At 45.5% G+C, this 23,222-nt stretch overlaps 1 protein-coding gene across 1 annotated transcript in view; it reads left to right on the forward strand.

Moving 5' to 3' along the window:
* The window catches only part of LOC134446315 (alpha-1,6-mannosylglycoprotein 6-beta-N-acetylglucosaminyltransferase B-like), a 207,429-nt gene that overhangs the window by 48,454 nt on the left and 135,753 nt on the right, over positions 1-23,222 (forward strand). The window contains exons 3-5 of the mRNA XM_063195667.1: positions 11,935-12,079; positions 19,218-19,331; positions 22,951-23,020. Of these exons, the coding sequence (XP_063051737.1) occupies positions 11,935-12,079; positions 19,218-19,331; positions 22,951-23,020 (329 nt within the window). The remainder of the gene's footprint in view (positions 1-11,934; positions 12,080-19,217; positions 19,332-22,950; positions 23,021-23,222) is intronic.

Consider the following 23,222-nt stretch of genomic DNA (forward strand, 5'->3'; position numbering starts at 1 on the left):
GGTCACTGCTAATAAATCCCACACAGCGAAGGACAATTAGCAAAGCAGATTCTCCTGAACCCTCATTCAAACGCTGCCTGCCTGGAATGGCACGTATAGGCCATGGTCTGCTGATTCCATGTACCGTGTGTTAACTCACCTCTCTCTCTAAACATGTCCGGAGGGAGCTGTAATTACTGATGCAAGTCCCGACAGACTCTTTTGGCTTCATAGAATGAAATCAGGTCACTGCTAATAAATCCCACACAGCGAAGGATAATTAGCAAAGCAGATTCTCCTGAACCTCTTTCAACAATGACAGACACCGAGATGGCCACCATCACACAATTAGCAAAGCAGATTCTCCTGAAAGGTGATTAAGGGTACACTGTGCGGGAAATGGTCAAAAAAAGGTACTGCAACTATACTACTCATTGAAACTGGGTTGCCTAATTTGATCTTTTCATGAAATTTCACTAAGTAATAAACTAATATGTTCTAGTACGGCCCAAGTTCAGCAGATTCTCCTGAACCCTCATTCAAACGCTGCCTGCCTGGACATGCACATACTGTATAGGCCATGGTCTGCTGATCTCATGGAAGCCCTAGAGCAGGGTTCATGTGGCTCTTTTGGGAACTGTATATGGCTCATACTTAACCATCCTTTGAAATATGGAATCGTCCAGTATTTATAAATAAAAGTACGGGTTCCATATTGAGTTGAAACAGGACAAGGGGGGTTAAAAAGTGTTAAAATGCAGGAAATTACATCTAAAGAAATACAAAATTCTCCCAGACCCCCGCCATAATGAAGTTGACAGTTGGCAAACCTATTACCTGTTATCAATAAAAGCAATAACTTGACAGTACACTCTAAAATTGTTGGGCTTAATTGAAATGTTTTTAAAATGGTATGGCTCCCATGAAAATTTCTTTTTAAAAATTTGCCGTTTATGGCTCTCTCCACCAAAAAGGTTCCTGACCCCTGCCCTAAAGCAAGAGGAAAGGTTGGGGGTCACGTAGAAGACCTGACCAAAGGTGCGGCGGCAAGAGAGAGACAGAATATGTACACACGCACACGCACGCACATACCCACGCACGCACGCACGCACGCACGCACACACACATGTGCCTTCTGGCTGGCCATGTGGGGTGCTGTCATTTAAAGATTTTTTTTGTCATTTTCGACTTTATTCAATAGGACAGTGTGAGAGGTGGACAGGAATCGAACCCGGGTCAGCCGCATGGCAGGCGAGTGCCCCAACGGTTGCCCACGTCAGAGCTGGGATGCTATAATTTAAGGAAGTTGTGTTTTGATCCAGATTATGAACTCCAGAACAAAAGCTCATAACTACACAACAGACATTTATTTCCTAAGTGCATTATCAATCTGGTGGTACTGAACATGCTCTTTGTTCTGTGGTTCTGATATGTTCTTCTGGTAGTTTTGTTTTTCCGGTGTTGAGGCAGAAATTCATCCTTGTAGTCTGGCTCTAAAATCTCTGTGATGTTTACTGCTGCCATCAAACACATGGAGGTTCATCTTTTGCTCCTGCCCTCGGATGGATCGTGGTCCAGCGGGGTTGGGGAGGATAAACAAACGATGTGTCATGGCCATAAACAAACCAAAGGCAAGACACCGAGACTCATCCCTTGCTGCCAGCAGCCTGCCATGTCTCACCTCTGTCCTCTGTCCTCTCTCCTGCTTTTTCTCCTCCTTACTTCAAGCCAGGATGGAGAGTTTGCTCGTTGATTTATGTGCCCCTTGTGGACTCAGGAAGCAAAACCACAAAGAATGCACGTAAAAACTACCCTATAAAGTGTAATTGAATTTTTTGTATATAACTTGCTATAAATCCATCAATAGGAGCAAGGTCAGTTGAGATGGATGAGAAATTATTTACTGCGCAAAGTGAATGTTCACCATCCACTCCACATCGACCTTTAGGGTTATGACTTCAACATTCCCCATGGATAAGAAACCTTGTAATACAGAATGTCTTGTTCAGTCGATATCTCTATATAATGATGCTTCCTTTGTGTGGTAATACGAGGCCAGATAGCTCCCTCGAGGGTACTACAGGCGTCTGTATGCCGAGTTAGCGCACTGATTGCTAATGTCTCTAATGAAGCATATAAATGGAAGATATGGCGGACGACTCTTTTTGCTCTTTTGTATACGCTGGTCTTTGGAGCGATAAAATGAACTGGGCAGACACTTTGTTCCGCTTCCTTTGTCATGACCATATTCAGCATTCAGTTTGGTTAATGGCCTGCGCATATTTTGACTTTAACCCTCTGAGGTCTAATTGCCCTTGAGAGGGCAATTTGACATGTCTCCAAAAACAAATCTGTAACTCTGTGAGTTTTTGTCATTGAAACATATAAGTTACACCATTAGAAACCTCAGACCTTCCAGATTTCAAATATATATATATTAAATAAATTATATAGCTGGCCCAATTTAAAGAAAGTGAAAAGAAATCTTCGCATATTCTGTACTCTCTGCCTGTAGCAGCCACACGTATAGCTATTCACATGTAAAGTACCGGTGCTTGAGTGGCTATTCAGAGGTGACAACACGCCCCTTTCAGCTAGAGTAAACACAGCCATGCTCCTCACTTGGCCACAGGACAAAGAGAGTGACAGGGGGGGGGGGTGTTATCAGAGCACATGGAGATTGACAGGGGGGTGTGGGCCATTAGAGGTTTTTCACACCTATCTCATTAGTATTCAAATGAGACAGGCAGTGGCCTGACATAGTGTTTCTTTTTTGCATTTTGTATGAAAACAACAAAACATTTCTAAATGCCCTTTTTACTTTTATGCAGCCAACACATTTGTTTACAAGATTCAAACTTCAAAAGTCTTGGCTAGATATATTTATTGTGTGTTTTCTTACACTTTTTGAAGACCTCTGAAACCTGTTTTTTTGTACAGTTGTGTTTATACTCCATTTAAATAAAACATGTTTGTATGACACCCAATTTTCTTTCAGATTATTTATTGTCAGGCTTTTCAGAATGCAACCATATATTTCACTTTTGCATAGATGCTTACTGTTAGTTGAAAATACTTGAAAATGTCAGGGTGGTGCAAGCAGCCTAAAAGCCTCTGAAAGGCCTTAGACCTCAGAGGGTTAAGCTTGCAAAATTATATTGAGACGTTGGGCATGTGTGGATCCGAACAGAAAGCTAATTTTATTTTTATGACATTGGTTATATTATGTAGCCTACCAACAGGTGCCACTCTGAACACATACATACATTGGACTAACTTTTTAATGAGCACCATTCTAGAGTGTACTACAGGCGTCTGTAGGCCGAGTTAGCGCACTGCTAATGTCTGTAATAAAGTACATAAATGGATGACTCCTTTTGCTCTTTTGTATATTATGTTGGTCTTTGGAGTGGCTATGATTCTGATTCAGATTCTATTCCACTTCTTTTCTCTTTACCACATTCAGATTTCACTTTAGTCAGTGGTCGTCATGTTTTGACATTAGCGTGTGAAGTTTTACTGAGTGGCTACATGCTTGCTAAGTATCAGCGAATTACCTGGAGCAGAACTGCGAGGGTTGATGGACCAACATGCAGTAGCTTTGTTCTCTTAACAGGTTAGTGGCTTGAAACAAATTCCAAACCCTAAAGCTCAAAGAAAACACATCAATGGCATGAGTGAGGAGAAGGAGATGATGAAAATGTTGATGATGTGGATGATGAGATGACAGAGTCTGTTAATGGGGTTCAGCACTCTACCTGTCACTTCCCTAAACGGTGTCAGACTTGCCATTAACTGCAGGCATGAGCAGCTTAAGAAGGTGACTTTCTCTCTCTTTCTACTCCCCTCTAGAGGTAGTTGTTAGTTTACACCTCCAGAGAGAGAGAGAGAGAGAGAATGAGAGAGAGAGAGAGAGAGAGAATGTGAGTGAGTGATTGAGAAGGAGAGAGTGAGTGAGTGAGAGAGAGAGAGAGAGAGAACTGGTGCAGCGCATCTCTCTTTGAGCTAGTGGCGACATCTTATCGAGGAATGTTTGGTGGTTCATAAAGGTTATTTATTTGGGTGGGGAAACCTTACTCCTGTCTCTATTACAGACAGAAGAACTTGTCTCTTTTTAAACGTCCTCTGTTTAATATTGCTGTGATGGTGGCCGTCTCAGTGGCTGTCATTACACGCCCTGGTGCAGAGCTGTATATTAGCTGTGCTTAGCGGCAGCAGGTAGTAAATCTCATTGAGGTCCATATTAATGGAAAAGTGATCACACCTTAGGCTTCGTCATCTTCTGAAGAGGTTTCATGTCTACCTGAGTGTACATGGGTGACTGAGCAAGGGTGTCTTGTAAAGGGTATATTGTACATTACATACGGTGTATATATATATACCTGTATATTGCTTGTTTACGTGTATGGCGTATACGTGGGTGTAAAATTGTGTGTGTGTCTGTGTGTGTAACAGGAGTAAGTGGTGCCTTGTATATTGTACAAGATAAATGTATATTTTGCAGCTCTGTATGTTGTACTGTAGCAAGTGTGTACGTGTTTGCATGCGAGCATGCATGTGTGTGTGTGTGTGTGTGTGTGTGTGTGTGTGTGTGTGTGTGCGCGTGCGCCGTGCGCGCGTGTGTGTGAGACAGAGTGAGAGACAGGGGGGGGGGGGGGGGGGTTACTTTATTACAGGAGTAAATATTTTGTTCACAGTACAACATAAAGCAGACAAATGACAGAGAGGAAAACATGAAAAGAATAGAATAACACATTAGCTGTCAATCACAGACCCTGTTGTCTTCTTTACTTCCCACCAATGCCCTCAGTGTAATCCTTCTTTCTTTTCTTCCCCTCCGTATCTCTTTGCCCTTTGTCTTCTCCATATTCTCATTCCCCCTGTCTTGTCTTGTCATCTATCCCTCCCCCTCTCCTCCTCCGTTTCTCTCCCTCCCCCTCTGCTCCTCCGTTTCTCTCCCTTCTTCTCTGCTCCTCCGTTTCTCTCTCTCCCCCTCTGCTCCTCCGTTTCTCTCTCTCCCCCTCTGCTCCTCCGTTTCTCTCTCTCCCCCTCTGCTCCTCCGTTTCTCTCCCTCCCCCTCTGCTCCTCCGTTTCTCTCCCTTCTTCTCTCTCCTGCCTTCCGCTGTAATGTGATGCAGTGGCAGGGAATAATCCAGTGGAAGCACATGGAAGAAAAGCCAATGGCCATTACCTGTTCTAGGGATGCACGATGTATCGGCCAGATGTATCGGTATCGGCAGAGAGAGTAGAGAGAGAGAGGTTCCATTGGCCCATTGTTTCCTGGTTCTATTATGGCCCCCCTTAGGCAGACCTAGGCAGACCTAAAGACTGTTCTATTCATTGTAGGAGCATTATGACACGCCCCTTTAGGCAGACCGGAACCTGGTCATGTTAGGTGCCCATAGAAACCTATTATGTTGGCATATCTCTATAGAATATCTCTGGTATCGGCCTATATTTGACATTTCTCAACATATCGGACATCGGTTCGATGGGTAAAACTGGGCCGATGTTAACGCCAATGTTTTTTTTTATATGTTACGGTTCTAAAAGATTGTAGGTAGTTCACAGGCTGTAGGTTCACGCTACAAAAAAAGCATTATGTTTTCTTTACCCTCCCTCAAGTCTCTCTCTCTCTCTCTCTCTCTCTCTCTCTCTCTCTCTCTCTCTCGTGCATTACCATTTCAATCTTTTCTTTCACATTGTATCCAATATGAATTTTCATTACCTCAGTTCTAACTCACTCCCTCCTTTCTTCTCTCTTTCCCTCCTGGTCTTTCTGACTACTCGTTTTCCTCCACTCCTCCTTCCCCTTCATCTCTGCTCTGCCTCTCCACTCCTCCTCCTCCTCCTCCTCCTCCTCCTCCTCCTCCTCCTCCTCCTCCTTCATCTCTGCTCTGCCTCTCCACTCCTCCTCCTCCTCCTCCTCCTCCTCCTCCTCCTCCTCCTCCTCCTCCTCCTCCACCTCTCCTCCTCCTCCTCCTCCTCCTCCTTCATCTCTCCTCCTCCTCCTCCTCCTCCTCCTCCTCCTCCTCCTCCTACATCTCTGCCTCTCTCTCTCCAGTAATCCGTCAGGCTCCCCTCTAATAACGTGCGGTGCGGTCGCTCTGCTGTAATTGCCTTAATCCCAACCACCAGGCCGGTGACTGTGGCGGCGCTCAGTGATTTGTGGTGGCAGCAGTGTTGCAGCAGTCAGGGTTGCCAGCCTCCAGATGAGGCTGATGATTTCCAGCCCAAAAAATGCTCAAAACCCGCCTAGAAGCATAAAATCCCGCCCAAATCTATTGAAGTCTATAGCAAAAATTGAGCGGGTTTTTCTGCTAAATGCCATTTTTACCCGCACAAGGCCATCCTAAGCAGCCCAATTGAGCGGGAAACAGCCCAATATGGCAACACTGGAAGCGGTGCCCAACCACAGCAGTGCTAAATGCTGTCTCATTCTGATAAATCTCTTAAGTGGGTCATATACAACTACCCACATATACAGGGTAATAAAAAAAGATTGGTTAGAGGGTCAGTGGCGGATATTAGGCCTGTCAAGATGGAGGAAGTTCTGTCTGTGCTAAATACCTCAGTCCTCTGTGTCCTGTTCGGACGTAGCCTGGTAAACCAGCGCCACCCGCTGGGCTCAGAATTTTTTCAGCTGCGAGTGGGTCTGGCCTCGGATCTGAGAACGTTTTGAACACTGTGCCCTGAGTCTGGCAAAACCAATTACAACGCAGAGATTTGTTTTGAATCAAAGCGGGCAGGGTTTGAGGTAGTGACAACGAAGCTTGCAACACCGTTGGTAAAGCACATCAATGGCAAAAATCGCCGATTGGTCAGAGCGCCGGCACGGTTTGAAAAAACAACAGGTTGTTCTCGTCAGCAATTGTCCGAGGTATCGTTCATCGGGGCCAGACTAAATGACTCCGGTCTCACATTTAGGCTGGTTTATCTGGCTAGTTCGGACGGCCATATGTTTGCTACGTGCCTCAGATAATGCATGCAACCCTATGTGACCGAGTGCACATAATGTGTAATGGTACCGTCCCGCGGCACTGCTTCCTTGGGGTGCCATTGGGGGATGCCCTCCTGCAGGAAATGATGCCAGTGAAACCACGTGTAAGAAATGCAAATGGACTTATCACGATACAGTGCACATTACCTATTGTGTGGGGCTTTCCCTCAGGCCTTCATCATAGATGCATCATGTAATATGGATTTCCATTAGCTCCTCCCCACTCTGTTTTCCTATTTCCTCCGAATATTACCTGTAGGCCTGTCAAGATGGAGGAAGTTCTATGCTAAATACCTCAGTCCTCTGTGTCCTGTTCGGACGGCCATATGTTTGCTACGTGCCTTAGATAATGCACGCAACCCTGTGTGACCAAGTGCACGCTTCAAGAGAATCGGAGCACTTTGCAAGATTCTTGAGGTTTCATCTAGGGGACAGATAGCCAACGGGGCCTCTCTTTAATGTTTTCCAGCATTGGTTTTTTTACGTTTTTTAGGGGCTTTTATGCCTTTATTTGAGCATTGTTCCCTTCCAGCATTGTTTTCATTCCTTGAGCAGATGTCTTCACTCAGAGTTGAAAAAGCAAGGGGCATGTGGCAAAGACCTTGACCAGGACAGCCCACCTACCACTTGTTGTGGATTGCACTGCGAGGGCGAGAAAAACAAGCAATCATTTCAGCATGCGGCTTGCTGTTAATCTTCTTGCTTGTCTATCTGTGTGTGTGTGTGTGTGTGTGTGTGTGTGTGTGTGTGTGTGTGTGTGTGTGTGTGTGTGTGTGTGTGTGTGTGTGTGTGTGTGTGTGTGTGTGTGTGTGTGTGTGTGTGTGTGTGTGTGTGTGTGTGTGTGTGTGTGCTGCCTAATACACTTACCTGTACTTTACTGTGATATTGTAAGAATTTTCAACCCCTATCATACTCTGTACACTGCCTACTTCTAGATACTATACTATATCATAGATGTATCCATCAACACTTGTTGTCTACCTTAACTGACAGAGTATGTTTTTCTGCATTGGTCTATCCCAACTCACAGAATGTCTTTTTGCACAGTTACCTTTTCTACATTTATTATATCTATTATTTTATTTTATTTTCCCCACCCTGATGACTATTCCTGTGTTTATTTTTGTCTTGAAATGTCCATGTGGGCTTTTGTGTATTTGTGTATTTATGTAAGCTACTGGATACCTGAATTTCCCCCTGGGGATCAATAAAGTTACTCTACTCTACTCTACTCTACTCTACAGTCATAACAGCATTTCTGCCATAGCCATGACCGACTAGGTTGTTGTGATACTCCAGCCCATGCTGTGTGTGTGTGTGTGTGTGTGTGTACAGTATATACATTGTGTTAGGCCAGGGCGATGATAATGTGCCCCCTGTGTGATAGCTGTTAATCCCATTGCAATAAGGCCATGGAGCCTGTGGCCAATGAAATAGAAACAAGCTGAAGAGATACAGTAGAAACACTGACCAATAATAAGACGAGATAGCAACACTGACTAATAATGAGATAGAAACACTGACTAATATAATGACCTTAAGAGATACAGTAAAAACACTGACTAATAAGAAGAGATAGCAACACTGACTAATAATAAGAAGAGATAGCAACGCAGACTAATAAAACAAGCTTAAGTGATAGAAACACTGACTAATAATAATAAGAGATAGCAACGCAGACTAATAAAACAAGCTTAAGAGATAGAAACACTGACTAATAAGAACAAGAAGGTGAAAAGAAATGAACCGCCCTTCCCTTGTTTCTGGCTGACCTTGCTGTCCAACTCCCCCTGCCAAGCCCGTCAACAGGGGGGGGGGGGGGGGGCAAATGGGTATGTTAACCTGGGCCCAGGTAGATAGGGGGCCCATAATTGGGTCCCCATTACATTGTATGTATTGGTTTTGGGGCCCTTCTGTCTCTTGTCAGCGGCCCTGCCCCCTGCCCTACCAGGCACCACCAACCCTCCCCTCCCCTCCCCCCTGCCCTACCCTACCCTACCCTACCTGGCACCACCAACCCTCCCCTCCCCCCTGCCCTACCCTACCCTACCCTACCGGGCACCACCAACCCTCCCCTCCCCTCCCCTACCCCCTGCCCTACCCTACCCTGCCGGGCACCACCAACCCTCCCCTCCCCTCCCCCCTGCTCTGCTGCCCTGCCCTACCCTACCGGACACCACCAACCCTCCCCTCCCCTCCCCCCTGCCCTACCCTACCCTACCCTGCCGGGCACCACCAACCCTCCCCTCCCCTCCCCCCCGCCCTACCCTACCCCCCCCTACCGGGCACCACCAACCCTCCCCTCCCCTCCCCTCCCCTCCCCCCTGCTCTGCTGCACTGCCCTACCCTACCGGGCACCACCAACCCTCCCCTCCCCTCCCCTCCCCTCNCCTCTGCTCTGCTGCCCTACCGGGCACCACCAACCCTCCCCTCCCCCCCCCCCCCTGCCCTACCCTACCCTACCTTACCAGGCACCACCAACCCTCCCCTCCCCTCCCCCTCCCCCCTGCCCTAACCCTACCCTGCCCTACCGGGCACCACCAACCCTCCCCTCCCCTCCCCTCCCCTCCCCCCTGCTCTCCTGCCCTACCGGGCACCACCAACCCTCCCCTCCCCTCCCCCTCCCCTCCCCCCTGCTCTCCTGCCCTACCGGGCACCACCAACCCTCCCCTCCCCTCCCCCCCTGCCCTACCCTACCCTACCTTACCAGGCACCACCAACCCTCCCCTCCCCTCCCCCCTGCCCTACCCTACCCTGCCCTACCGGGCACCACCAACCCTCCCCTCCCCTCCCCCTCCCCTCCCCCCTGCTCTCCTGCCCTACCGGGCACCACCAACCCTCCCCTCCCCTCCCCCCTGCCCTACCCTACCCTACCTTACCAGGCACCACCAACCCTCCCCTCCCCTCCCCTACCCCCTGCCCTACCCTACCCTGCCCTACCGGGCACCACCAACCCTCCCCTCCCCTCCCCCCTGCCCTACCCTACCCTGCCCTACCGGGCACCACCACCAACCCTCCCCTCCCCTCCCCCCTGCCCTACCCTACCCTGCCCTACCGGGCACCACCAACCCTCCCCTCCCCTCCCCCCTACCCTGCCCTACCGGGCACCACCAACCCTCCCCTCCCCCACCCCCTGCCCTACCCTACCCTACCCTACCTGGCACCACCAACCCTCCCCTCCCCTACCCTCTCCTCTCCTGTACTGCCCCCCCTCCCTTCTGGCACTCCGCCTCAGTGGCTGACCTCTATAAGCAGGTGAAAGCCATCACATCCATCAGAGTCCTCTGTGGCCACACATAATTGGCTCCATCAGAGCGAGCACAAAGACAATGTCAACATAATTTGTTCCCCTCTCTTAGTCTTTTCATATAATCCAAACCGTGTCCACAGCACACTATTATGTTGAGCATCAAAGGTTAAAGCGATGTCCCAAACTGTGTGTCAGCACGTCTGAGACCTCTTGAGATCTGTCAGCAGAACTGTTTGTTTGGTCTAGCACTCAGATGTCCTCTTTTCAAAAAAAGTGTGACAAAGCAATTATCGCTCTCCCTGACCGGTCCCCAAGTGTTTAATTTGCCCCTTTCATATCTCTATTTATAAATCTCTCATCTCTGTACTGAGGTACCGAGGGCATATGGCTTCTCTACTGCTTTATCCCTGCCCAATACCCTAGCTCCATAACATAATAGAAGTAGAAAAGTCTGTAGAATTAATTTAATCGAATCATATCATATCGCGGGGAATTCTTAAGTTTTGAAAATAATCGAATCCCTGCTTTAAGAAATCGTTACTGTATCGTATCTTCATGGAGGCTGTGATTTACACCCCTAATGCTTACTGTCGATGGGCCCGCAGAGAGGCTTATTCTGTCTTTGCTGAAAACACTCAACTAAATCATAATAAATTTGTTGTGACAATGCAGAGTATATTAAGTAACCGAATTAAGACTTGGTCATCACCATTTTGGTAGCGATAAGGTTACAACAGACTGGCTCTGCGCTACGGGGCTGAGATACGGGGCTGGCCACAGGGTGTAATGATCACGGTACGCTGTCGCGGCCCGGCACGGTAATGAGCAGATTGAAGTTACACCATCTGTATGAGTTTAGTGTAGGTCAGTTTAGTCAGAAAACAGTTAAAGGTGACATATTAAACCCCTTCATACAGCAGTTAGAATTGGTCTATGGGCTATACAGAACACGTCCATGAAGTTATTTATTCAAAATCATCAGAACACCGAAGTTTCGCCAGCTTGAAATCTTGTCAGCGCCAGTCACTTCTAAATTGCGCCGTTCTGCTCGGTCCCTGGTCTAGCCACGCCTCAAATTGCTAACGATCCATGTGCACGTGGCGTCTTACTGCAGACGAGTTCGCCGGCAGGCCTATTCACTATTTGCTAAAAATACTCAACTACAACATTGCTATGACAGTACCAAGAGCCTTAGGTAACATATTAAGACATAGCCATTACAATTTTGGTGACAGTAAGGTTATACATTTTTTTTTCTCCTCACACACACACACACACCCTCCAAGCTGCTACTTCCAAATATTTTAGCCTCTCTTGATTTCCCTCCTCATTTCCCCCCCAGGGAATCAACAATGCAGAACTGCCATCGCAGTAACTTTTATAGTCATCTTTTGCACAAAATCATGGGGTTTGTTTGGTAAAAGGCTGAATTTAACTCTCTCTTCCCCTCTTGTTCCCCCTTCTCCTCTCCTCTCGTCTCCACAGTGATGGGTGTGGTGGAGTCTCGTGGCGTTCTAACTCTCTATTCCCCTCTTGTTCCCCCTCTCCTCTCCGTAGTGATGGGTGTGGTGGAGTCTCGTGGCGTGCTAACTCTCTCTTCCCCTCTCCTCTCGTCTCCATAGTGATGGGTGTGGTGGAGTCTCGTGGCGTGCTAACTCTCTCTTCCCCTCTTGTTCCCCCTTCTCCTCTCTTCTCGTCTCCATAGTGATGGGTGTGGTGGAATCTCGTGGCGTGCTGCGGAAGATCAGCGACATGCTGGAGGTGATCATGAAGCGCATGGACAGCCTCTCCCGATTGGACAACAGCAGCGACGCGCGACGCCTGGAGGAGCTCAGCTCAGCCATCAACAGGTGGGTGTAGTCAGGCCCGGATTAACACACAGACACAAGATATGGCTGCAGCCTAGGGGCCCCCACCTGCCAAGGGGGGCCCCAAGAAGCCAAACGTAAAAGGAGGAGCTCAGCTCAGCCATCAACAGGTGGGTGTAGTGTAGCAGGCAGGATCGTATTAAGCCAATGTGGTGCCAACAGGTGGGTGTAGTGTAGCAGGCAGGATCGTATTAAGCCAATGTGGTGCCAACAGGTGGGTGTAGTCAGGCAGGCAGGATCGTATTAAGCCAATGTGGTGCCCCTGGCCAATATACCTCACTGGTTCCCCCTTTAAAAACAATATTTGTTACGCCTGTGTCTTGTGGTGCCCCCTCACTGGTCAAAAATGGTTGGTGCCCCTGGGCCCTGTGCTGATTGCCCTTATGGGTAATCGGCCACTGGTAGTTTAAATACTGCACATGGGAGAGGACCTGAGGAAACTGTACCATATTATGAAGATAGTTTATGGCTAACAGTTACTTTCATATTATATTTGTCCTCTGCCAACCATTCAGCAAGTCTGTATTTGTGGTCAAGTCCGACCTTTATTTTGTTTTGGTTTCCATTGAAAAGTAACTATTGCAGATGGATTTGCTAACATACTCATGAATGGCGTGACGTTTTCCATGTGCGTTACGCCCATTTGTGGGGGAAAGCAACCCATACAAGTCAATTGGCGATGTTGGGGTTTAATAAACGAAAGATACGGACCTGTAGACTAGCGTTGTTCACGCACAACGTGCCGAAAACGCGTTGTGTTGCCGGCTGTTCAAATAATATTGCCAAATAGCCGTGGCTGAAGCATGGAATGTGTTCATTTAGGCTAGCCGATGTAGCATGTAAGTCAATGAGACATTCGGTTTGTTTTCACCCATAAAGGGGCGTAACGCAAATTTAAGAGCAAAGTACCCGGATGGCCGTTCATGAGTATAGCTGCCTCATTCTACTTGTCTCACCAGTAATCATTTGTGTCCAACATAGTCCACATTTAATAACAGCTTCTTTGTCTTACATACTGTAGGTTACTGGCCTTTTTCTATGTGTCTCTCCGTGGATGTTTTGAACCTTCAGAGCTTCGTGTTAGTACTGAAACCGTTAGATTCAGGCAGTCAGGTCAAGATGCTGCCAGGCAACGCTACGCTGATTCACTGCTGCTAATGACTGTGCTACCTCATCATAGCGATGTTTGTTGTCATTTAATTAGCAGAATGTGTTCACACTCTGTGACTCAGCATTTCCTGTCTGAGAGCCATGAGACAGAGAAAGAAATAAAATGAGCTCTGAGCTTAGAAGGCAGAGAGCAGAAAAGGCCAAAGAAAGAGGGATCGGCACATTTTCACTCCCACAACGTTCTAGTTATGCAAGCCTTTGGTTCCGGTTATGTTCCCCGAACATTTTCTTTTTCTGCGTTAGCTGTTGGTTACATATTTGTTTTTCTTAACGTCTGTGTTTCTGTAGAAAAGAGGAGGGAATAGAATGGGTAGATGATCATCTTTTGTATTGATTGACTACTTTTTGTGTGACATGTTGTGACAAAAGGATTTCTAAAAAAGGGAGTCTCTCTGTTGCTGTCAGAAATTCAGATCACTGTGATGATCACTTGCATGCTCCGCCACGCTCAACACACAGCTTTATCCTCAAAGGGAATAGTGAAGGAGGAGGCGAAGCGAGAAGAGGAAAAAGACGCATGAAAAGAAGTAATGATGCTTTCTAGAAAAAGACACACTACTTTAATTTACAGTTGCTGTAACTACGGATCTAAATGCTGTGACTATTTATATCTAAATACATCTACCACACACAGGCCCTTGGTGTTCATTTCACTCAAACTGGTCTGAGCTGCAGGCTGACTTGTCTTCCTCATTCCTTTAGATCCGACTCTTCCTTCTCTTCATTACAGTTTACTGATGCCTCTGGAGCAGTCATGTGTGTCTGCTACTGTAGCTTGTTAGTCTTGGGTGTGATGTGTGATTAATATAGTATGATATGAAAGATAACAGCAATCCATGACTCGTAATGCTGCACACTCCGTCAGGCAGCAGTGAGCTATCTTACACTTGGAATGGGGTTGGTCAGCGTTGAACTGATAGACCTGCTATTCCAACAGGAATTTATATTCTCTGCAGGGGTTCTTTCCAGCAGTGTGTGTGTGCGTGCACGTGTGTGCGTGTGTGAGGGAGAAAGTTAATGCGTTGAAGGGTCAGGTGGGTTTGAAGGGTTCAGTTAAGGTGATGGCAAACTCGAGCCCTTATTTTCAAGACATTAACAGGACTGATAGACCTGCTTTCCCAACAAGTTTGCCTTTATTTATATTCTCTGCAGGGGTTCTTCCGTGCAGTGTGTGTGCGTGCGTGCACGTGTGTGCATCCCCGTTTGCGTGCGTGAGCGAGAAAGTTAATGCTATGAAGGGTCAGGTGGGTTTGAAGGGTTCAGTTAAGGCGAAGGCAAAACTCAAGCCCTTATTTTCAAGTCCAACAGGGCGAGATGGCAACACCACTGCAAGTGCAGCGAGAACTCCCAGAGCATGCCAACAGAACAGTCAGCAGTGAGCACCCTCCACCACCCCCAGGCCATTTATGAGGCCAAATTAATGTGGTTGCCATGCAAGACAAACGACGTGTACCGCCAAACTCCCTGCTCCCATAGAAACCCATGACAGGGCCAGACCTGCTGTGCAATGGATGTCGGTGTTGGAAATTAACTTTTGAACAGTATAGTACTCCACATCCTCATCAAAGTATCAGGTCCCATGAGGCACTCAGCAGCAGATCTCCAGGAAGGAGGAAATTACATTAAAAATGCCTTTATTGACTGTGGCTACTCGTAATTAAAATGTCAACATGTTTCAAGCACCCATGTGGTCTTCATCAGGGCAAAGCACTCCAGCAGTACTCCACCCCTGCTTTAGTTCTGCATGGTTTTACAACACAAAATATTTAAAAAACATGAAGCATGTAGTTCAGCCGTATTTTGAACAACACATTAAATGTTGGCTTTGAGTCTTATGGCTTAGTGTACACATTAATAAAAACATTGTGGTTAAGGAACTCGTTTGACAGGTTATTAAAAAGATAATGTCAATTATTGTTGTTTCACACAGATAGTGTAACATTATTTCATTTTGCAATGTTCATCTTGTTCTGTGTCCCACAGACTTTAGAAAATGCTGATTTTTCTCATTTGTTTGCACATCACACTATAACTAACAAATACATTTATTTTTCAACTACTGGATTTTAAGTTGACATACTTGGCTGTGCGTTAGAAAATTCCATCAAATTTGTCTATTGTCTATTTGTCTATCCAATTTGCTTTTTGCTTCTGAGTGTATTTGTGTTTTGTGTTGTGCTAGATTTCAGCACAGTTCCGTCTCTCCTCTGTTAGCACTGTACAGCTCCTGCCAGCGGGGGCAGTAGAGGTCTGTCTTGGCGAGGCTGCTACGACTGCTGATGCTCTCTGGAGGCTGCTATGACTGATGCTCTCTGGAGTTGCCAGCTCTCCACAGCCTGAGCAAGAGGCTGCTGTGTCATAGAGCACACCGTCACTGATATCCCCTCTTCTCTTTTCCCGATATCCCCTCTTCTCCTCTCTTCCACTGATATCCCCTCTTCTCTTCTCCTGATATCCCCTCTTCTCTTTTCCCGATATCCCCTCTTCTCCTCTCTTCCACTGATATCCCCTCTTCTCTTCTCTTCTCCTTCACTGATAACCCCCTCTTCTCTTCCCCTCCACTGATACCCGCTCTTCTCCTCTCCTCCACACATACCCCCTCTTCTATTCTCCTGATATCCCCTCTCCTCTTCTCCTCCACACATACCCCCTCTTCTCTTCTCCACTGATATCCCCTCATCTCTTATCTTGTCTTCTCTTCTCTTCTCTTCTCTTCTCTTCTCTTCTCTTCTCTTCTCTTCTCTTCTCTTCTCTTCTCTTCTCTTCTCTTCTATTCTCTTCTATTCTCTTCTCTTCTCTTCTCTTCTGATATGCCCTCTCCTCTTCTCCTCCACACATACCCCCTCTTCTCTTCTCCTGATACCCCCTCTTCTATTCTCCTCCACTGATATCCCCTCTTCTCTTCTCTTCTCTTCTCTTCTCTTCTCTTCTCTTCTCTTCTCTTCTCTTCTCTTCTCTTCTCTTCTCTTCTCTTCTCTTCTCTTCTCTTCCACACATACCCCCTCGTCTCTTTTCCTGATATCCCCTCTTCTCCTCTCTTTCACTGATACCCCCTCTTCTCTTCCCCTCTGATACCCGCTCTTCTCCTCTCCTCCACACATACCCCCTCTTCTCTTCTCTTCTCCTGATACCCCCTCTTCTCTTCTCCTCCACTGATATCCCCTCTTCTCTTCTCCTGATACCCCCTCTTCTCTTCTCCTGATACCCTCTCTTCTCTTCTCCTGATACCCCCTCTTCTCTTCTCTTCTCTTCTCTTCTCTTCTCTTCTCTTCTCTTCTCTTCTCTTCTCTTCTCTTCTCTTCTCTTCTCTTCTCTTCTCTTTTCTTCTCTTCTCTTCTCTTCTCTTCTCTTCTCTTCTCTTCTCTTCTCTTCTCTTCTCTTCTCTTCTCTTCTCTTCTCTTCTCCTGATACCGCCTCTTCTCTTCTCCTCCACACATACCCCCTCTTCTCTTCTCTTCTCCTCCCGTGTGAGAGCCAGCGAGATGCAAAATCAGCGTCCTACATCTGAGATGTGCCCATAAGCGTAAGCCTGCTCTTTGTGCCAGGCACGGGAGTTTGAGGAAAGGAAGGGATGGAACAAAAGGGAAGGAAAAAGAAGGATTAAGACAAAACTAAAGGAGAGAGAAAAACAGTGGAAGATAATAGAGAGAGAGAGAGAGAGAGAGAGAGAGAGAGAGAGAGAGAGAGAGAGAGAGAGAGAGAGAGAGAGAGAAGAGGCTGATGTAGGCTAGGCGAATGAACAGAAACAAAACTGCTGATTTCCCCCAAATCTCAGTGTTGTCTCCCTTGGGTGATGCGGAGTAGAGGGATGACTGGTTCGTGACAGCGGTCTCTGCCTCATGCAACCTCCTCATTAAGGCTCCAGCTCCTCTTCTCCAGTCTACTCGTTATGCTCCTATAAGATAATACACAACACACAGCCTACACGTTATGCTCCAATAAGATAATACACAACACACAGCCTCGGAAGAAAAAACAGACACACTTTTTGCTAAGCCAGGCAGTTATTTTTTGAAGCAGAAGACAAACTTGTGGTGTGCCCTATTCCAAGAGCTAGGGTACTATGCTAGGGAGTACATACTGGTTTATGTGATAGCAGTAGTGTCTGGAAATTACATCTAAGAAATGCAACATTTTCGGGGAGAGGACCCTCACACCTCCCGCCATAATGAAGTTGACAGTTGGAAATACTTACCTGTTTTCAAGAAAAAACTAAACTGTACACTCTAAAATTGATGGGCTTAATTGAAATGCATGAATCATATTTTCAGCCACACGTTTCAGTAAGAGATATGGCATTAAATAAAGTCTGCCAGTGGGTTGTTTTTCAAAATGAGATCTCAGTGTAGTTTGGCTGTGGCTGCAGAGGCTGCTGAGATGAATGGAAGGGTCAAGAGCTGCCCTGCTGCAATGTGATTGGTCAAGAGCTGCCCTGCTGCAATGTGTTTGGTCAAGAGCTGCCCTGCTGCAATGTGATTGGTCAAGAGCTGCCCTGCTGCAATGTGATTGGTCTTTAATCTTGCACAGGAGGTTGGCCAGTGAACTGTTAAAGACCAATGGAGGGAGATGATTAATCTTGGGAGTCAATTGGGAAAGGAAGCATTTTATTCATTTTTACTCACTAATACATGCTGAAGGGGTCTCTTATAATGTGCCAGTAAAAGGGATGCAAACGATTAATCGATTAATCGATTATTCGACTTTGATTAATCAATTAAAAAACATTAATCGCAATTAATCTACAATTCAACCTACAAGAGACCCAGGTGATATGGGCATGTGAAGAGTGTATGTGAAGAGGGGTGTGAATAGTGGGAATATTTAAAACACCTTTGGATTAAAGAATTGAAATAGAACTAATTTAAATGTGGTATTTTATCTAATTTTTTAATTAAAATTTTTAGATCGAGTAGTTTAGTAGCTTATCAATTAATCATAAGTAGATCGATAAGGCTATCAACTAATGATTAATGAATTAATCGATAATTTGCATCCCTAGCCAGTAATAGTACTATTAGCACACACATCACACTCGTGGTGGTATGGGAGCGTTGGTGCATTTTGCCAGATATACAGCTCTGCATTCTATATATACTGCATTCTGCTCTGGAGTCACAAGGCAGAGGTTATGGAGCTGCCTACTGATGTTCCTCTGGAAACATGCGAGCCAACTGTCTTTCCTCAGGGCCTACTTAGAGCATTTCACTCCCACTTCTCCACAGCGTACAGTAGTCCTTGTTGTATTCTACTTAAAGCATTTCACTCCCACTTCTCCACAGTAGTCCTTGTTGTATTCTACTTAAAGCATTTCACTCCCACTTCTCCACAGCGCACAGTAGATCTGGTTTTGCTGCAGTTATGCTAATCATTGAAGATCGATTGTGTTTTGTATAAACTATGTGCACTTTATGAACCGAGCAAATCCTTTTCGAGTCAGGTCATTTGGTATTATTTGCTAAGCCCCTTGTCTGTACATAATTTGAATGACCCCTCCGACCTTCACCTTTTTGGTGGCAGGTCATTTGTATTGCTTGCAAAGCCTCATGTCTCTTAATACATTTCAATGACTGTTGTGACCTTAGCCAGGGTGCAGATCTCCCAGGGAATGTGTACAGCACATATCTTCACCAGCAGATATGGCGCTATTCAGACATGCCACTATTCAGACATTGATGTCTATTGTCTGAATACCGGCACATTTCCCACCGAAACCTGCCATTTCTGTGGTCTGTGCTACGTTGCTCAGGTTTTTTCAGTTTAAGGAGAGTGCATGCAGTTACCCTAACCCTAACCCTGACCCCTAAACCCTTATATAAACTGATCTCATGTGATCTCATTTGTTTTGCCCTTGCTATATAAACTGATCTCCTGTGTTCTCGTTCGGTTTGCCCTTGCTATATAAACTGATCTTGTTTGTTCTCGTTCGGTTTGCCCTTTATTTGCCCTTCAGGATCCAGCCAGCAGGCCTGGTGGAGCGGATTCAGGCCATCGCCCAGAACGTTTCCAACATGGCCGTACGAGTGGAGCAGATTCTGCAGAACAGCATGGCAGCCGGCAGAGGTTCGTTTACTCCAGTAATCTTTTATAATGGCTACGTTTTACATGACGTCTTTAATTGCGAATTAATAATTCAGAATTAAATAGTTACGTCAAGTTTCCTTTGATATTGCATTTAATTCTGAATTAAGATGTGTTTACATTACGTTTTCAAAGCAGAATTAAGCTTTATTCGGGTTAATTCCAGTTAATCTGGAATTAAATGACTCATGAAAACGTACAGCAGAAATTCACCATCTTTACATGAAGCACCATCAGTAAGGCGAGTAGGACCAGGGGACTACAGTACATCACCACATTTGAAAGTCATATTTAGTAGGCCTACTGTACATAGATTTCTACCTTCATACATAATGTAACTTTATAGACAGGCATTGGAAGTTAGCCAAGGCTAAAAGTGCTATGATGGTATTCTGTTGGATTTGACTTGAAATGAAAGCAGAGCTTAGATCTGAGGGATAAGGTGGGCTCTCAGTGATTTGTAGATCAAATTTGCTTAATGCGAGAAAGTAAATACAGCCCCTGGCACTATAAAAACAAATTAAGCACGTTGTGTCGGTTGCTGCACAGGGTGGAAAGAAACCAGCAACTGAATAAAGTCTGACGTTGACTTGAAATTCAGTGCCATGCCTCAGTTTTATAGCTTCCATTGCACGTCAACATGAAGGCCTTGTAGCGCACTGGTGATGATTAATCATGCCATAAATAATTCTTGCTGCAGACTACGGTGCTCTTTCTTCCAAAACTATTTCTTCTCTTTCCCCTTCATTTCAACAACGTCTCTGAGAGCACCAGAGACTTTCAGACCTGACCATGAATCTTGTGTCAATTGAAAAGTGCATTGAATAATTCTGCTCAATGGTTGGTTTGGAAACCAGACACAATTCAAGTGCAGTCTTTTTAGAATGCGCACAATTGTCCATGTCAGTCCCCACTCTAGAATGGGAGTAAAAAGGAAATATTACTTTTACTCTGGAGTAGAGATGCACCGGATCCTGATTTTTAGGATCCTGCCGGATACCGGATCCACTGCTTAAGATCCTGCCGGATCCGGAACCGCATACCGGATCCTACGAAAGGGTTGAAACACATAGCCTACTCCCACACGTGAGCCCCGTTTTATTACGTTGGCTCAAACTATTTTTTAGACTCATTGGCTTACTGCCACACTGCCTGCAATGGCTGCTTCCAAAGGGCTTTCACTCCGTAAAAACTAAACTCTCGTAAAAACTAGAGATGCACCAGATCCTGATTTTTACCGGATCCACTGCTTAAGATCTTGCCGGACCGGATCCTGTGAAAAACCCTATTATCCTGCCGGATCTGGAACCGGATCTTGGATCCTGTGCATCTCTACTCTGAAGCGATAGACACTCTTGTATAGAAGACTGGGTAACACTTTACTTGACGCTGGTGTCATAAGCGTGTCATTATAGTGTCATAATAGTGTCATGACACAGTCATATATAAGTCATAAACATTGTGTCCATGTCATAAACATATTATGACCCTTGGCCTTAAGTGACATTCGGTTATGGCAAGGTTGTCTTTGGCAAGGTTGAGATTAAAATGTTCATGACATGGACAGAATGTTTATGACTTACCTATGCCTGTGTCATGACACTGTAATGTCATGCTTATGACACCGGCGACAAGTAAAGTGTTACCCAGTGTCAATCAACAGTTTCAGTTTGAATCACAACGCATGCAGCACATTCATTATTGATGGAGTGGTTGTGGTTCGAAGTATTTGATAGATGCAGAGACCGCCGAGCATTAGCTAAGTTCAAAAGAGCTTTGCAGTGGAGATAGCTTTTGGCTATTTGTGCTGTATAAGTATTAGACTCGATTGACTTTCATCTAGTTACTCTACCTTTAATGAAAGCGAAAGCCCCACCTGGGAAAATCCAACCCCCATTCACTTTACTTACTTCACTTAACTTAACTTCATTTGTCAAGACATTGCACATTAACCCATTTTGTCCTTTTTGGGAAAGGGTGTCCTCTGCCTATTAAATCGTAAATACAGCAGCCTCTGAAGCACATACGAACATCAAATAAGTTGCATTTAAATGCTATGACACTCATTTTGCATTAGAATGTGTTCATTCAGCTCTAGCCTACCCACAGTTTTAGTAAAACAGCTCAAATCTCAAGAACCCGAATGCAGCGTATATGTCTGCTGTACATTCATGTAAATGTGCCAGATTATAGCACAATAGCTAATTTCCATCTGGTGTCTGGAGTAGGCACGGTAGGATAGGCCTTTTGCAAACCAGAAACACACACTCCATTTTCATTAGGGAAATTAGAGGCACTCGAGTACGGCGAGTCATGATACCCTCCCGAGTCCCTTGGCAGTCCTGCCTGCTGTTAGTCAACTCAATGGAGCAATTAATGTGATGACTGCGGCCCAGAGTGTATACTCCCTTTATGCATTCCTTCAGTGGACCAAATCATTTGGGACGTTCACTTCATTCGTTTTCAGTCTCCATCTTTCTAGAGTATACTCCCTATATGCATTCCTCCAGTGGACCAAATCATTTGGGACGTTCACTTCATTCGTTTTCAGTCTCCATCTTTCTAGAGTATACTCTCTATATGCATTCCTCCAGTAGGCCAAATCATTTGGGACGTTCACTTCATTCGTTTTCAGTCTCCATCTTTCTAGAGTATACTCTCTATATGCATTCCTCCAGTAGCCCAAATCATTTGGGACTTTCACTTCATTCGTTTTCAGTCTCCATCTTTCTAGAGTATACTCCCTATATGCATTCCTACAGTGGACCAAATCATTTGGGACATTCACTTCATTTGTTTTCATTCTCCATATTTCTAACCTAACTCTATTAGGCTAGTACTATTTTGCTGGTTTCTAACCTAACTCCATTAGGCTAGTACTATTTTGCTGGTTTCTAACCTAACTCCATTAGGCTAGTACTATTTTGCTGGTTTCTAACCTAACTCCATTAGGCTAGTACTATTTTGCTGGTTTCTAACTCTATTAGACTAGTACTATTTTGCTGGTTTCTAACCAAACTCTATTAGACTAGTACTATTTTGCTGGTTTCTAACCTAACTCCATTAGGCTAGTACTATTTTGCTGGTTTCTAACTCTATTAGGCTAGTACTATTTTGCTGGTTTCTAAACTAACTCTATTAGGCTAGTACTATTTTGCTGGTTTCTAACCTAACTCTATTAGGCTAGTACTATTTTGCTGGTTTCTCCGCCACTGAGTTATTCTGTCTGCAGTGCACAGCCTATACTGTATTTCTCTCGTGTACTTTCTCGTCTGCATACATTCAGTGGACCAAATCATTTGGGACATTCACTTGTTTGTTTTCAGCTTCCCTGGACTTAATATATATGATGCTTGGCTACTTAATATATATGATGCTTGGCTGTGTCATCTGGAGAGCAGTTACAGTCGTGCCTCATGTATCATGCAGGAGAGGTTTCAGATGTTTATTAAAAACAAACGCCCGGATGACATGATCGGAACTGAGATTATTTATTCTCTCCCCCCTCTCTCTTTCTCTCTCTCTCTCTCTCTCTCTCTCTCTCTCTCTCTCTCTCTCTCTCTCTCTCTCTCTCTCTGCTTCCCTGTCTTCTCTACAGTTGTGAGAGATGGTTCAACGGGTCAGTGTGAAGTTCCTCGAGACCCTCGCTACCCAGATTGCCCCAGCAAAGTTGAAGTAAGTCACCCAGTTCAGTGTGGATGGCTGAAGAGATGGAGCTGTCTGACTTCAAAGTCTGTCACAATATAGCCTGGTCCTTCTGACCATCCTTTTCATTTTGTATTCATGGTCTGGAGGTTGTTTGATCTGACATGATTGCAGAAAGCGGGAAGGAAATTCTTGGGAAAATCAGGATAAGTTGTTGAACAAACATGTCTGA

This window comes from Engraulis encrasicolus, chromosome 1 (assembly GCF_034702125.1).
Source record: "Engraulis encrasicolus isolate BLACKSEA-1 chromosome 1, IST_EnEncr_1.0, whole genome shotgun sequence".
In the NCBI taxonomy this organism is placed as follows: domain Eukaryota; kingdom Metazoa; phylum Chordata; class Actinopteri; order Clupeiformes; family Engraulidae; genus Engraulis; species Engraulis encrasicolus.